General features: G+C 45.5%; 1 protein-coding gene across 6 annotated transcripts in view; it reads right to left on the reverse strand.

Moving 5' to 3' along the window:
- Positions 1-1,563: 1,563 nt before the first annotated feature.
- The window catches only part of Prdm15 (PR/SET domain 15), a 59,522-nt gene continuing 45,712 nt past the window's right edge, over positions 1,564-15,373 (reverse strand). For 3 of the 6 annotated variants that reach the window (XM_060370846.1, XM_021657364.2, XM_021657366.2), the window contains exons 17-24: positions 14,752-14,831; positions 14,329-14,448; positions 12,151-12,282; positions 9,292-9,375; positions 8,775-8,950; positions 7,062-7,142; positions 5,776-5,979; positions 1,564-4,733 (exon numbers count right to left, since the gene is read on the reverse strand). In XM_060370846.1, the coding sequence (XP_060226829.1) occupies positions 4,257-4,733; positions 5,776-5,979; positions 7,062-7,142; positions 8,775-8,950; positions 9,292-9,375; positions 12,151-12,282; positions 14,329-14,448; positions 14,752-14,831 (1,354 nt within the window). In that variant the 3' untranslated portion in view covers positions 1,564-4,256. Of the gene's footprint in view, positions 4,734-5,775; positions 5,980-7,061; positions 7,143-8,774; positions 8,954-9,291; positions 9,376-12,150; positions 12,283-14,328; positions 14,449-14,751; positions 14,832-15,373 lie in introns of all 6 variants that reach the window. The other 3 variants (XM_060370845.1, XM_060370844.1, XM_060370843.1) reach the window with 1 other exon arrangement.

A 15,373-nucleotide genomic window follows, 5' to 3' on the forward strand; every position in this document is an offset into this window, starting at 1 on the left:
CATGTAAAGAACTTCATATTAAGTATCCTCCTAACAGCTCAGGTTTGATCATACAGTACTTGGAGATACATCTTAAGCTAAGAGCAGAACTTGGTACCATTTGTGTGCTGGTTTTAAACTGGTGCAGAACTCAAATTTACACCAAGGTTCCAGAGAAAAGCCTGGCAGGCCAGGGAGTGTATATCAGGGTTGTTTCCTTCAGGGAGTTCCCAAGCAAGAAATTCATGAAAGTGAAGTCTTGGTTCCAATGGAGGTCCTTGGATATTGGAGATCCCAGGAAAACAAGTCATCCTCCCAGAAGAGGTATAGGCACTGACTGGTAAAGCTGGCCCAAGAGAAACCACACATGCTGCAAGTAGAGTAGAAGTGGGAGCTGCTCTAGCCACTGGCACACAGATGATGTCATCTTCAAACCTCGATGCTAGATGTGGGGCAACAGGGTCTAATATTTTCCTGCTGGGTTTGCTATGCCCTCCCTACCCTCCTAGGTTACTGTGTGCCTTTATTTTCTCATGTCTCAGAAGCTGTCTCGAATCTCAGTATTTACTCTTCAACAATGTTGGGGTTGTAAAGATCTGGGACTCTTATAGCTGAATGTAGTTGCATTGTGAGACAACCATGAGTCAGTGGGGTTTGGGGACAAAAAATGTTATGGTTCAAATCTGCAATGTATCCCACAGACTCATGGGAAAAACTGATACAAGTTTCTGATACTACAGATGAAGCTGTTCCAGGCACCCAACTTTCCAAGTTGTTCCAGGCATCCAACTTTTTAATTCAGGAGGGACTGTACTACCTGAAACTGGAGCCCAGGTAGGCCCTCCTTTAAGTTCTGTCAGGTGACTTCAGATCATGTGTCTAAAGGAAAGTACCATGTGGTACATTATGGTGCTACCAGATCAGCTGTGGAAATGAGTAAGGGTTGCCACATCTCTCCCACTGGTACATCCAGTCTGCTGAATGCAGAGAGACATACAAGCGTGGACCCCCAGGGAGGGCCCATAACTATTGAGGTTAAATAGGTGTCAGCAGCAGGAGAGCTAGCTGCTACCAGATGTTGAGATGTGTGAAATATAGTCTTGGTGGTTCAGTTCCTCAGAGGACTGATAACAAAGGTGTTTTGTGACTTTAAAAGGAGTCCTAGCTGGACATAACAGTGCATACCTATAATTCTAGTACTTGGGAGGTCCAAACAGGGGGGATTGGGAGTTCAGAGTTAAAAGCCAGTGTGGGGTACACGAGACTTTCAAAACATATAACCCACAGGGACAAATTAGAACATTATCATCAAATATTTAATCAGTAAGGGGCTATCTAAGACCACCGACCCACAGAAAAGCTTTGCCAAGTTCTACTTGGCGGCCATTCTCTGACCTCAACTTTAGAAAGAAGTCCACATTGTAACTCGTAGCAAAGTTTCTCACAGTATTTCAGGATGTTTCAAATGGTTCAAACATACACCTCAGGCCTGCAGGGAAATGAAAACATCACCTACAACAGGAGCCAGAGCCATTTTCAAAGGTTACCAGGCACAACTTCATCAGGAGAGTAGAGGGCCAGCAATCGAAAAACACAGGTCACAGCACCTTTATTCACCATACAATAACATAAAACACCCTCACAGATGCAGAATGGTCTTGACAATCCTCAAAATCTACACGAGTCAGAGGTGCCTCTTCCTTTGGATACTGAGAATGATGTGAAGGATGAAAGATCTGCCTTCCATGAGAAGGTATTTTTCAGTGGGCTTTCATGCCAGACACAGGAGAGGGTGCCTGGCACAGACTCTTTTCCTGAGAACATATCACTTGCTAACACCATCACAGAGGGTGGAGCCCTGTGCTCCAACTATAAGATTCATCCTGTCATTACATGTGACCTTATAGCATCACCATTCACAAGGTGTAAACTTTGATACATTTTTTTATATGAGCCAAGACACAGTCACAGGGCTTGTTGGACAAATAGCTGTGCCCACCTTAGACCAGTCCAAAAAAAGAAATTGGACACTCCCTACTAATCAGCAATGGTCAATATACATAGGGAACCTGGAGTGTGGAGATGCCTTTGTTTTGCTATCCATTTTCTATATGTAGAGTGGCTGTAACCATGCTAAGACAACCTGCTTGCCTCAGTCAATGACTCTGGTGAGACCATGTGTCACAGACACTGGGGAGAAAGGCTGGTTTTAACTGAGTTCCTGCTTATAACAGCAGGATGTAGATGTCTCTGTATATTTAAGCAAACAGTGGCAGCAGGAGAGGTTTGTACAACCTAAGCTCTGCCTTTCAACAGGATTTGACAACCTGGCAGGAGGCACAAAAACGTATCTTTAAAAAATTAAAAATGTGATTTCAAAGGCCATGATTTCAACGGCCTTTATTTCATCGAGAAGAGAAAAAAAGACAAATGCTAGTGAATGTTTGATTGAGCCCAATGCTCATGTGGGTTCAACTCATTCATCTTTGAGAGGCTATATAAAAGCAAAGAGGACCGTGGTTGAATTTTTAAAAAATAGTATAGGGACTGTGGATTGCCCACTGCTTCCATTGTTTCCTGGAATAGTTTTATTTATTTGGAGAACAAAGGGAATGTTTTAGAAAACAGTTCACCCCATCCCAGTTCATTTGCTAAGGGAACTGTATACAAAGTAGTTAATTGTACACATAAATAACATAAGAACAACTGTCATAAATAAAGTCTAATAATCCCCCAGCATGCCATCCACCAAGAGATGAGATTGGCCTGTGTGGCTGTGGAGAGGGTGGGCCAGGTGATCCACACACCTGCAGGCCTGTCCTCAAATGTCATCCCTTTTTTAGGCTCCAACTTTGTAACACAAGCTCCAGCCACACCCTCAAAGCTTCCTCTCTGGAAAGAGGTCCTGAGACAGTAGCATCTTGTCTGACACCAGGCTGACAGCAGTGTCCTTTGCCTATTGCTGGTTAACTACCTTGGTCTCTGTAGGATGGCTGCCCACATCTGAATACATCCATGAAACACAGGACCAAGGACAAAGCAAGTCTGCATGTTCTTCTTTTGTATGACATTAAAAACTGATAAGAGCGAGACCAAATTCCTTTCTTCTCACCTCACCTCTCTATGTCTCTGTGCTGGGACTGTGAACATTATGATGGCAGCCTGACCTGTGGCCACTGGGATGGTATAGGTTTGTGCTGGCCAAGTTCCCTCAGAGCTGGTGTGGCCAGCTTGTCTTCATTGTCATGATGGCCTCTTCTGCTCTCACCCCACCCACAGAAAAGCACCTCTCTGGGTTTAAGTCACTAGCTACGCTTCTTTCCTGTAGAGCTAAACTTTTCCATTTCATAGGAAATTGGTTTTCAGACACAACCACCTTTGGAATTAAGGCTTATAAAGAAAGAAAACATGGGCTCGTTCCCCATCCCCCATTCAGGGTTGTGGCTTAACTGCACCGTAATATATACGTTTGAATGGCAGAGTCCTGAGATAGCTCTGGAGGAGCGTCGGGATTTGAGCGTGAGGGCTCACTTTGCACACAACTGTGTGTGGCCTCACACAAGGCATCTGTGCATAACTGGACAGGGACCAACACCCTACAGTGCAAATGACTTTATCATACTAAAATAAAGGAAATCAATATTGGCCACAAGAGGGCCATAATACATAACGTAGTTATGAAATAAAACAGACAGTTCATAAAAATCAATCTATGGATATTCCCAAGATGTCTTTTATACCTAAGCTGGGGGCCTCATGATTCTTCTCATAGGAGGCCTCAGGCCACATCTCTGTGAGAAACAAACTGAGACGTCAGAGAAGAGTTACTTAACTTCTCCCTGCTTGTGAATCCAGGAGCAAGGAAAAACCTGGGTTTCCTTCTGTGTGTTGCCTGAGAAGGCTAGCCATATTTTAGTTTCATCACTGGAGTGCTAAAGAAAACAGATCAAATCTCCCTGGTTCTTGGGATATCACACCTGCCTCTAGGATCCTGTTGTCTGTGTCCCTGAGCCCCATGACAATTACAGACCTCTGAGGGTGACACTGTAGTCTGGCCAGGCTGCACCACCTTGGGGAAACACATGGCAGAATTCCATGGAGTGTCTTAAGCTCCTGCCTGCCAAAGGCCATGTCACCAGCTAAGCTGATAACTCTGTAATGTTAACTCAACCTCAGTGATTCTGCCATGTGCACACTCTTCCTGTTTGGTATCCAGCAAACAAACCTCAAGACCTCAGAGCCCCTGCTGCAGCTCAGCCTGTTCTTACAGCCACAGATCAGTAGCTGTACATTTGCTGCTGTTCATTTTGTACCTGGGGTTGCACTGTCTGCTGTGGGGCTGCAGGGGCCTGTGGCGGCTGTAGCACATCTGTCTGGGGCACGGCCCGCCATGTGAGTGGGTGCTGCTCACTGAGTTGGTTCCCCAAGGGTGTGATGGAGTTTACCAGTGTGGTGAGGTTGATGAAGTGGGCCACTGACTGAGGGTTTGAGGTTTCTGGCTGTGGGTGGATCTGGACATCATTTTGCCGGTTGTGCAACATGGCAGAGCCACTAACAGTGTCAAAGGTCACTGTCAGGATGGAGTTATCCAGCTGTAGCTGGCGTTCAGGGTTGGTAAGATGTCCAACAGCTACTGGCTGCAGATTGGTAAACTGAGTCCCAGCTGCAGTGGTTATGGGGGTCACGGTGATGTTGGTCAGGCCAACAGAGCTTGATGGAACAGTCACATTGGGGTCCCCTAGGGTCACCACCACCTGCAAAAGTCACATGGAGAAAGAGACAATGAGTTGTTTTTGTAGAAAGGAGACAGAACCTTCCATAGCACCCTTTTGCTGGAGGCCACAGTCTGCACTAAAACTGCATACTCAGGCAAAGGAGCTGGATCAAGGTTTCCACTGGTGAAAGCAGAACACAGTGTCCTGGGAGAACTATACTAGTAGAACACAGAAAGGAAATATGGACAGTTCTCAGGGGTAATTCAGCGATAAAAAAAAAAAGTCAAATGAATGTCCCTGGCCAGAAAAAAAGAGTGAATCATGACCAGAGTTGGGCAAGAATCATGACCAGAGTTGGGCAAGACAGTTCAGTTGGTAAACTGATTCATGAGGACCTTAATGTTATCCCCAGTATCCACATAAAAGCCAGGTGTAATAGGTGCATACTCCAATGACAGACAGACAGAGATAGATCACACACACTCACACACACACACACACACACACACACACACACACACACACACACACCAGACAGATCTCTCTCTCACATGAGCAAAGCTAGTCTGAAAACCTAGGAAGCTGACCCTCCATCTTCCCTCTGACCTGCCTGTTTTGTGTAGCTATGGAGGAAGCCACAGCTTCAGCTTCCTCATACCTATTGCTGAAAGGCAATCAGGGTTATTGCAGAATCGTCATCTCCGAAATCAAGACACACTTATGGAAGAAGTGGTGACTCAAAAGATAAGTGATACAGACTGAGCAAAGCAGAGACTTCACAGAGAAGCCAGCTCAGTGGCTGGTGGCTGTCCAGGCTCTTCTCCTTGGCAGGTGGTGTACCCAACTGAGAACTGTATTTCAGTCTCTCATTGCTAGAGTGTCACACTGTTATTAACAATGCCAAATGTGATCTGGAGGTCTCAGCTGGCACAGCTTGCACAAGACGCCTACATGGAAAGTGATGGTAAGAGTTGGGACCACTGTGAACACACCTACATGGACACATGATAGGACTCAAGTTGAGAGAAGCTACCCCTGCAGAGGTGGCTGTCACCTACTATAAAGAAAGGCATCAACCAACCTGTTGGATACTCTGCACAGCAGAATTTGTCTCATCACCCACACTGCCTGTGAACTCTGGCTCCTTTTCAGGGTACTCGCTGAAGGTGGTATCCTCGGGCACTGGAGCCCCCGCCTCCTCTTCTGGCTTCTGCTTTCTTTTGTGGCTGCGCTTGGCAGCCTTTTTACCTTCTGCCAGCTCCTCCTGCTCCAGGCCCAGTGCAGGCTGTGAGGAGATTGGTATCAGTACCCCACCAGAACAGTGGATTACATGTGGATGGGGACCAGAGCAGCATGCACTGCCCTAGATACACCCACAGAGCATCAAGCTGTCACAGGAACTGGCTACTTTGTATTTAAAAAGAAACTTCTTTAAAGGAGAACTATTTCCCTCCTGGGGAAGTCAGATCAAGGAAATTGCTTGTGTGCCACTGCCTGCAGCAGGAACACTGGATGTAAATGTTTGATTAAAACTATGCAAGCATTTTCCTGTTCCTTGCTGTTCTCTGAGAGTGTTGGCAATATGGGCTGTGGCCAGCTGGAGGTTTAGCTTGGTGTGGTGGTGCATACTTTTTTAATTTCAGCACTGGGGAGGCAGAGGCAGGTAGAGCTTGTTGAGTTCAGTGCGGTCAGTATAGTGTATATAGGCCAGTGCGGTCTATATAGTGTTCTAGGCTAGCCAGGTATACATAGTGAGGACCTGTCTTAAAAAAAAAAAATCTAAGTTTGCCTAATATGGTTAAGTTTAATAATTATAATAAAAATTTATAGAAATGATCAATTAAATATTTTTAGGTTTGTTTTATGTGTTATTTTGTCTTTTTTTTTCCTTCTGAAGCTGAGAGCCCCAAACCCAGGGCCTTGCACGTTCTAGGCAAGCCCTCTACCACTGAGCTAAATCCCCAACCCCAGTTTTATGAGCTGAGTATTGCTTGCACTTATTATGTGCATCATGTATGTGCACAATGTATCTGCAGATGTCAGAAGGGTACAAGCTTCCCTAGAACTAGAGTTACAGATAATTGTGAGCCATCATATTCTTGCTGAGAACTGAATCTAGTCCTTTAAATGAGCAACAAGTGCTCCTAACTGCTAAGCCATCTCTCCAGCCCTGCAAACTGCCTTTTTTAAAGACATATATATCATCAATACCCGAACATTTAAATTCATAGCTACTACAACAAATCTAAGACACAGTTTAGAAGGCTCTGGGAAGAAGGCCAACCAAATCCCAGTGAGACTATGCTGATGTGCAGGGCATGGCCAATGGGGTGTGTTTGGAACCTCTTCCCCTTACCAACCACTTACCTGGACAATGCCAATGGAAGAGGCATCGATGGTGGTGGTCTCAGGCAGGTGGTCCAGATCGTCAATCCGAACAGCGAGGACCTAAAAGGGGTAGAAGGCAGTGAGTGGGGTTGCTGTGCCCACTCAGTAGCTGCTCTGACGATGCAACAGGAGTTTAAACTCACTGTGCAAGATCTACTGCTGTAGGGGACTGGCTGCTAACTGACAAACTCACTCTGCTGTGACTCCTGGGCTCAGAACTGACTTTGAAACTGTTTCTAGAACAATCTCTAGGGCATTGCCCAACCCTGTCTTCTGACCCCATCTCAAGCCCTGAGGTATTCTCCAGTCTGGTGGGGACACCTGGTACCTGTCTGTTATCTTGTGGTTCCTGTCTTCCTTCTGTGGTCTCCCTGACATGTGCTCTAAGTGAGGTATCAATGCATCCTCTGAGCTGAGTGAGCTATGATAAGAGCAATACGACTGTCCCACCAGAAACCACCAAGAGGAGGTTTTTGTGGGTCAAACACTGTACCCTTCAATGTATTACAGCAGCTACATGCATGTCAGGTTTGTGACAAAGTGAGGGCCTACTGCCGCATTTCCTTTATTAGCCTCACTCAAGAGGGTCCTTACCATGGGACACTCACACACATGGCCTCCCACCCGCCCCACTATCCTATCCATGGGTGAGCAACACTAGTCAGCTGCTATCTAGTCATTGTCTATCTCATAGCTGGTGACTAAATCCTATGTAAGGCAACAGACACAAGCACAGGGAAGAAAATGAATGCACTGGGAAGGTGGAAGAAAGGTGAGCTACCAAAGAAACTAGGTGTTGAGAAACTACAAGACTGTGGGGAAAGCTACACATCTGACCTCACCCCTAGAGCCCTTAAATCTGTTGCTCAGCTAAAAAACAAAAAAAGTGTAAAAATGTACACTATTCATGGGGGTGACTTGAGCCAACAGAGAACACTGAGGCCTCTGAGGACTGTGTCCCCCGCTCACATCAGGACTTCAAGGGCCCACAGGAAAGCAGAAGGCTTCCTGCTGTATCTTTTATCTATACATATTTCTTCTTTCATGGCTTCCCTTTCCTACACACTGGGTTTTCTCATTGAATGGTTGTCACTGATATAAAGTATATAACTGTTGAAGGCAATAAAGCTCATGTGGGTGTTCAGTTTACATTTGCTTTTTTTTTTTTTTAACCCTACAGAAATCCCAAGAGCTTCCCTGCTCAAATCTAGCAATACTTTGCTCATAACTTCTTTGTGAACCCTCATGCTCAGAAAGGCTCCCTTCTTTAGGGTCTAGTAACTTTAACTCTTTATCTGGTTTTGTGAGAAGAAGGTGGTTGCCCTGGGACTCAGCTGACTCAGTGCTTGCCTATCATGCATGTAGCCCTGGGTTCAAGGCTCAGTGCCACAGAAAACTGGGTGTGATGATGCATGCTTGAAATTCCAGAACTCAGGGAAGTGGAAGTGGAAAGATCAGAAGTTCAAAGTCATCCTCAGATACACAGTGAGTTCTAGGCCAGTCTGGGCTAAGATCCTGTCTCAGAAAGAAAGAAAAAAAATTACACAATTTAGAGATGTTAAGACTAGGGCTCTACCTTAAACTCACACTGCAACAGGACAAAGGGGTCTAAGAGCAGAGCAGGCACCCCAAACCCACAGTGAGACCAGGCCATGCTATGGAGAGATGGGAATGGGCCCCCACCAGGCTAACCTCTGGGTGCTTGCGCCGCATGTGTCTGCTCATGGAGGCCCGAGTGGACACCTTGGTGCCACACAACTGGCAGCTCTGTGCTTCAACCTTGTCATGGGTGAGCTGGACATGTTTTTGCAGCATGTACTCCGTGACATACTTCTTGTCACACACAGAACAAGTCCACTGCTTGCCCACTTCTCACACACATAAGTAAGATATAAAAGAGAAAAGCAAGTTAGCAGAGAGCTATAAATGCTTCAGTCATCTCCCAAGCCAAGTGTGTACAATACCCTCTGCTACTCTAGAGAAAACCATCTCCTGTTTAGACCAGTAGGAAACCACTGGCCCAAGACTAGCAGGAACAATTGACCTTAGTCCTCAAAGAATGGACATTGGAAAGGCACAGTAAGATTTAGAAGCCAAGGGGTGGGATTAAACCAAGATAGTCCTATTCTGCAAGTGTTTATGAAACTGAACAGGTGTTCTCATCTCTGCATACTTGGCAGAGCCTGGACCATCCTTGAGACTCAGTTACCTGTGTGGATGAGTTTGTGGGTCTCCATTGTGTTCCTCTCGCTGAATGTCTTCCCACATAATTCACACATGAAATCTTTAATTCCTGCAGGAAAAGTCATGTTCAGTATCACATGTTTAGTGAGTTTTCAGTGTAAGTATACACAGAGAATGTCTCAGCCTCTTCATGCTTCAGGATTTGTAGTACCTCAGGGGAATGGTACATTTTCAGAACACAATAAACAAAAATTAGTATTTCTTTTCAAATTTACCCAGAAAACTGTGGCTTCAAAAATTAATATTTTTAAAAATGAAGACATTTGGGAAGGCCTGAAAACAGAGATTTAGAGAGGAGAGCCCAGGGGTAGAGACAGCAACAGTCTCTCTAAGCAGAGTGATTCACCTATACACTACTTAGCTTCAAAATGCCTTGAGCAGCTTCTGAGACATGATGAAAGAGATTAAACATTAACAGAAATCCAGGACCCAAGGCAAGAATGGGAATGTCTCTAAGAGAGACTGTGGAGTTTTTGTGGTCACACAAAGCACCAGGGATTGTTTTTCACTATCTACCAGCACATCTCAGGATGAGCACAATCAAGCAGAATCATCCCAGGATTCAAGGATGGTTCAATCCATGCAAACTGACAAATGTGATATGGCATATCAACAGAATGAAGGGCCAAAATATCAGCAGACACAGAATCTCATGACCATCTCAAGTAGATGCAGAAAAAGTATTTGATAAAATCAAATGTCCCTTCAAAATAACACATTAACAAACCAGGTGCAGAAAGATCATACCTCAGCATGAGGCTATGCATGGCAAACTCAGAGCCAGCATTGTACCAAAGGGAGATGCTGAAGCAAGCTCTACTGCAATCTGAAAGGAGACAAGGTGTCGGTTCCCATGCTTGTAGCCAAGAAAGCACTTCAAGTTTTAGCAGTCATTAGGCGAGAGAGAAACAAAAAAATGCAGGAAGAGCGGAAGGCAAATCACCCTATCTGTACACAGCATGTCTCCATGTGGGAAAGTCTGAAAATTCCAAGGTCCTCTGAACTGATAAAGAATTAGGAGAATTACATGATACAAAGAACCAATACACAAAAATGCACATACAAAGAACTGAAAGCAGAGGATGAAAGGCTCAGTGAGCAGAGCACTCATCTGGCAAGCATAAAGCTCTGAATCTGATTCTGTGCACTGTATAAACTAGGTGGGCAGTGCACTACACACCTGTAACCACAGCACTCAAGACAGCAGAGACAGGAGGGTCAGCAGTTCCTGACCATTTTTAGTTACACAATGAGTTCAAGGCCAGCCTCTCAGGAAAAACCAAAAAAAAAAAAAAAAAAAAAAAAAAAAAACAAAACAAAAAAAACCCAAAAAACAACAAGCTATATACCAACAATATGTATCTGCTAGGGAAGAAACCACGAAAACATATATCATCTACATATATAAAAATGTTATGAAGCCTGTCATTTTGTACAGTAAATATACACTAAATACTAGTACTAATACAATTATAATAAAACAGTCCTGGGTCAGGTTGGACACTTAGCCCATGCTTCTGAAGAGGAGAATTACTACATCCAGGACATGGATTCTGTGCTCAGTAGTTCAGTCTTCAGACACACAACAGATCATGACAAAAGTTATGCCTCTCACTGGCACAAAATTTTAAACACTGATACAAAGCCACTGCAGACACCAAAAACTGGAGAGATTCATAGACTGTAAAAAATGAATACTGTTAAAATGTCTACACACATCCACAAAAGATCATAAAATAAAGCCATATACAGCCACATGACTTTCAACAGAGGTGCCAGGAAAACTGGATGTCTACATGCAGAAGCTTCAAACTTGACTCTTATCTCTACAAAAACCAACTTAGAATGGATCAAAGATTAAATATAAGACCTTTGTACTAAAAGAAATCTTAGGAGAAACACTTCAGGACATGGGTGCAGCGATGCTACTTGAGATGAGCCCTGAAGCCCAGGAAACACAAGCAAAACTGTATATCATACCATGTCCAGAGCAAAGGGAACTTCTCAGAGTGAAGAGACAACAGATAGCATGGGAGAAGACACCTTTCAGCCAGTCATCTCACAGATGGTTAATATGAACAATGTATAATGAGCCAAAATTTTAGAAACAATTAAAAATCTACATTAAAAATCAGAAATGATTATAATAGACACAAATACATAAAAAATGGTTACTACCATCAGCTACCAAGGAACTGAAAACCAACGCTCCAATGAGGAGCCATCACACCCTAGTTAGAATAGCTATTACTAAAAATAAAAAAACATGCTGCAGATGGGGCGGGGGTGGCAGTAGCAGTGGTAGTACAAGCCTTTAATCCCAGCACTAGGGAGGCGGAGGCAGAGGCAGAGAAGCAGAGAGGCAGGGGCAGGTAGATCTTTGTGAGTTCGAGGCAAGCCTGGTCTACAGAGTGAGTGCTGGGACAGCAAGGACTATACGGTGGAAAAGCAAAACCAAAACCAAAACCAAAACACAACAACAAACCCACTAGAGAGACATGGGAAAAAATATCTTACACTGGTGGCAGGATGGGTTTGTGACCCTTTGCAGACATGGAGTGCCCCAGTAAATGACTATGATTTCCAGGGATCCAGCCAGAGACCACTGGCACTCATAAAAATGTGCCTGGCATAGACACCTTTACAATGGGAGTCCTACTTATATGCATAGGGTCATGAAGTGGGGGAGCTCTGAGATGTGCAGACCTAATCCACAATAGCCAGGACAGTTAGGAACAGAGAGAGGAAGCCTTGAGGAACTCTCTATATCACCACTCAGGGCTATTTGGTTTTGCAGAGTTGGCAAAGTTGGGACAGGACACACCTGTGTGCCGCTTATAGTGCTTGAGCATGTTGACCTTTTGTGCAAACTTGCGGTGACATTCCTTGCACTCATACTCTTTGATGCCCTTGTGCAGTTTCATGTGGTGGCGCAGTGCATGCTTGGTCTTCATGCCTGCAGGAAACAGATTAGTATGAGTGCCATCATCCCCAGAACTTGCCCCAGGGCAAGTGTCCCATTAGTGTCCCATTCCACTCCCCTGAAGTATGTCTGAACCCAGTGGGCACACTTTCAACAGACACAGAATGGGCAGGGGAGATGTAGGCTGTGGCCTCACCTCAGAGAGTCCTACTCTAACCAGATGCAGGATCCACAAAGTTACCACCTCAGGAGGCCACTTGAGATTTACCTTGACATTAAAATGGCAGTGTATCAACAACACCTGAGAAGATGCAGTGAGATGTACAGGATGAGTAGGGCTTCTTGTCTGTCTTGATGACATAAATGTTAACTAAGATGAGGACACTAGATCTAATTTTTTAAGCCATTATTTAAAAAAAAATATTTTAGGTGTGATGGAACACACAGGTGCTGTAATCCTAGCACTCTAGCACTTGGGGCGGCAGAGGCAGGTGGCTCTCTGTGAGTTTGAGGCCAGCCTGGTCTACATAGTAAGTCCAGGACAGCCAGGACTATACAGAGAAACCCTGTCTTGGAAAACAAACCAAAAATTATATATTTCTTTGTGAGATCAAGAGAGAGTGAGTGTAGAAACATGAAGGTCAAACAGTTCTCTGGCATCAGCTCTTGCCACCCTGCTGGATGCAGGTGTCAAACAGTCATTACATCTATGGAAAGCACCTTGACCACCCATCTTGCCAGACCTACACTCTTAACTTATTGCAGTCAGTGTTTGGTATCAAAACAATCCAAAGCTTCGTCACTTCAGGCTGATGATGCGGAAAGGGGTGAAGTATCCTCACCAGCCAAGGCCCAGTTAGGTGAGTGGCAGTGGCCACTGGCAGCAGCAGTACACCCAGAGTGCTCACACATCAGGGCAGGCCTGGTGCAGTTCCGAGACACCTCAGAAGACACAGCTGAATGGGAGCAGTGTGCCCAGAGCCCACTCTCAGCTCCAACCTCAGCTGGACAACAGCCCACCCAGTCCCATTTTGTTACTACCCATCTTCATCTGTCTCTAACTGTGGAGAACAGATCTGACAACTCAGCTGGGCCATAGGCCCTGTCAAGTCAAGAGCCAGCAGGGGGCGCATGAGTCCCATCCCTAGTCTCTCAGCTGTCAGTCCCTGGCTGGGTAAGTGCCAGGCCTTTCTAACTATGGAAGAGCAATTTTACCTTAATTCCCCTTTCCTCCCAATTCTCAAATTAATAATGTCACACACACACACCCTCCCACCCAGGGACAAACACCATACATGGTGAGAGATTCAGTCACTGCTTGGCCAGCCAGCAGACTATTCTTTAGGTAAGTGGCCTGTTCTTGATCCCTCTCTGGCCCTGCCTCCATCACATCAGGCTCTGTCCAAAACAATGCCACCAGAATTGTCTTCTGCCACTGCTTGTCTCTCTTGCAAAGAACCGCAATCAACTGAAACAAACTCCAACTTCACAGTTCCAACACCTATTTATGGTCTCCATTCATTTATTCTCATATCTGCTATGTTCTATTTATGTGCCAGCTACTAGAGAACAGGTGCTAGACAGAATTACCTGGCTTCACAGGGCTTCTAGAGGGTGAGAGAACCCACACAGTATGTGTCAAGAAAAGGGAGAGCTAGACAGAAGCAGGCAGGAAGGGGCTTGGTGAAAAGGTTGTACTGAAGGTCATCCATGGCTACACATCTGGCAGGAGGCCAATCTGGGCTACACGGACCCTGTCTCAAACTTTGTCAACTTGGAACATCCAGCTTTTCTTGCAGGCCATATAGGTGTCTTGTGGATGATTTTGTGGTAAGTGATGTGATTTTTAGGAGGACAGTTTCCTGTACCTGGGACCCTCGCCCTCCTTTGCCAGGAAGACTCTCATGACTCCTAGCAGGCACTCACTCAGTCGTAGGCACAGACTACATCTATGTTCAGGTATAGAGTTTTAGTGATCATAAGCAGGCTGGCTGAACATGCTCTAGTGGCTTGGTGTGTCCACTCCAGGGACACCCTACAGCTCTGAGAGACCTTCTGGTGCTCCAGGCACACACCCACCTTTCCCGCACTCGGCACACAGGTACTCTCGGATGTTGTCATGCACACGCATGTGTTCTTTTAGCATGTCCTTTCTGGCAAAGGACTTTCCACACTGCTCACAGGCATGGCTTTTCACCCCTATAAACAAACAAAGCAGAAAGAGGTCGCAGCTAGAAGCACAGTGACACCAAGCTCTATGGGAGGGAGCCTTTGGCATGAGAAGGCCCTGAGGACCTAGAGTGGACACAGGTGGGTCAAGAGGGAGGTGCAGCAAGTGGCAGGGGAGGCCAAGGTTTAAAGCTGGAGAAATTGGGATGCAGTGTGAGGGAACCAAGGTATGGCTGTCTGTACACTTTCCAATCCAGGGAAAGTGATGGAGGGATTGATTCTGTTGCTGAGGCAGGTGAGCTGGCACCAAACACCCTTGCAGGAGCATGTAACCTGTGTGGATGAGTTTGTGGCGCTCCAAGTTCCCGATGCTGTTGAAGATCCGCCCACATATCTCACAGGGATGAATGTACCTGAAAGTAGAGAGAAACCTCAGGAGCTACACAGCCGTATGGGCTCATCACCTGAGAGGCTCATCCACTCTGAAGGCCTCATCTGCTGGAGGGTATCCTCAGCTGCGAGGAGCTCCTTTCTTGATAGAGGTGAGGCAAAAAGGTGTTCTGTATTTCAGCTTCTATAATGGACTGCACTGTGTCCCTCAAATAGTTGATGCTGTCCTAGCCCAGAACATGTTATTTGTGGAGACAGGCATTTATAGAGCAGACTGAAATGGGGTCACCGTGGTGGCCCTCATCCTTAAGAAGGGGAGACAAGAGACAGAAATGTACAGAAAGAAGGCTGAACCTATGAGGACACAGAGGAGACGCCATGTGCTAGCCAAGGAAAGTTTAGGAGAAGCCAACCCTGAGATACCAGATATGGGACCCTAGGCTACAGTACTCTGAAGTGTGAGGTAGTTGGTCACAGCAATCCTGAGAGACAAATTCAGTCATCCAGTTGCTCACTACATAGCCCTGGCCTGACTTTGGACATGGGGTAGCATTAATGAACCCTA

This window comes from Meriones unguiculatus, chromosome 17 (genome assembly GCF_030254825.1).
Source record: "Meriones unguiculatus strain TT.TT164.6M chromosome 17, Bangor_MerUng_6.1, whole genome shotgun sequence".
NCBI lineage: Eukaryota > Metazoa > Chordata > Mammalia > Rodentia > Muridae > Meriones > Meriones unguiculatus.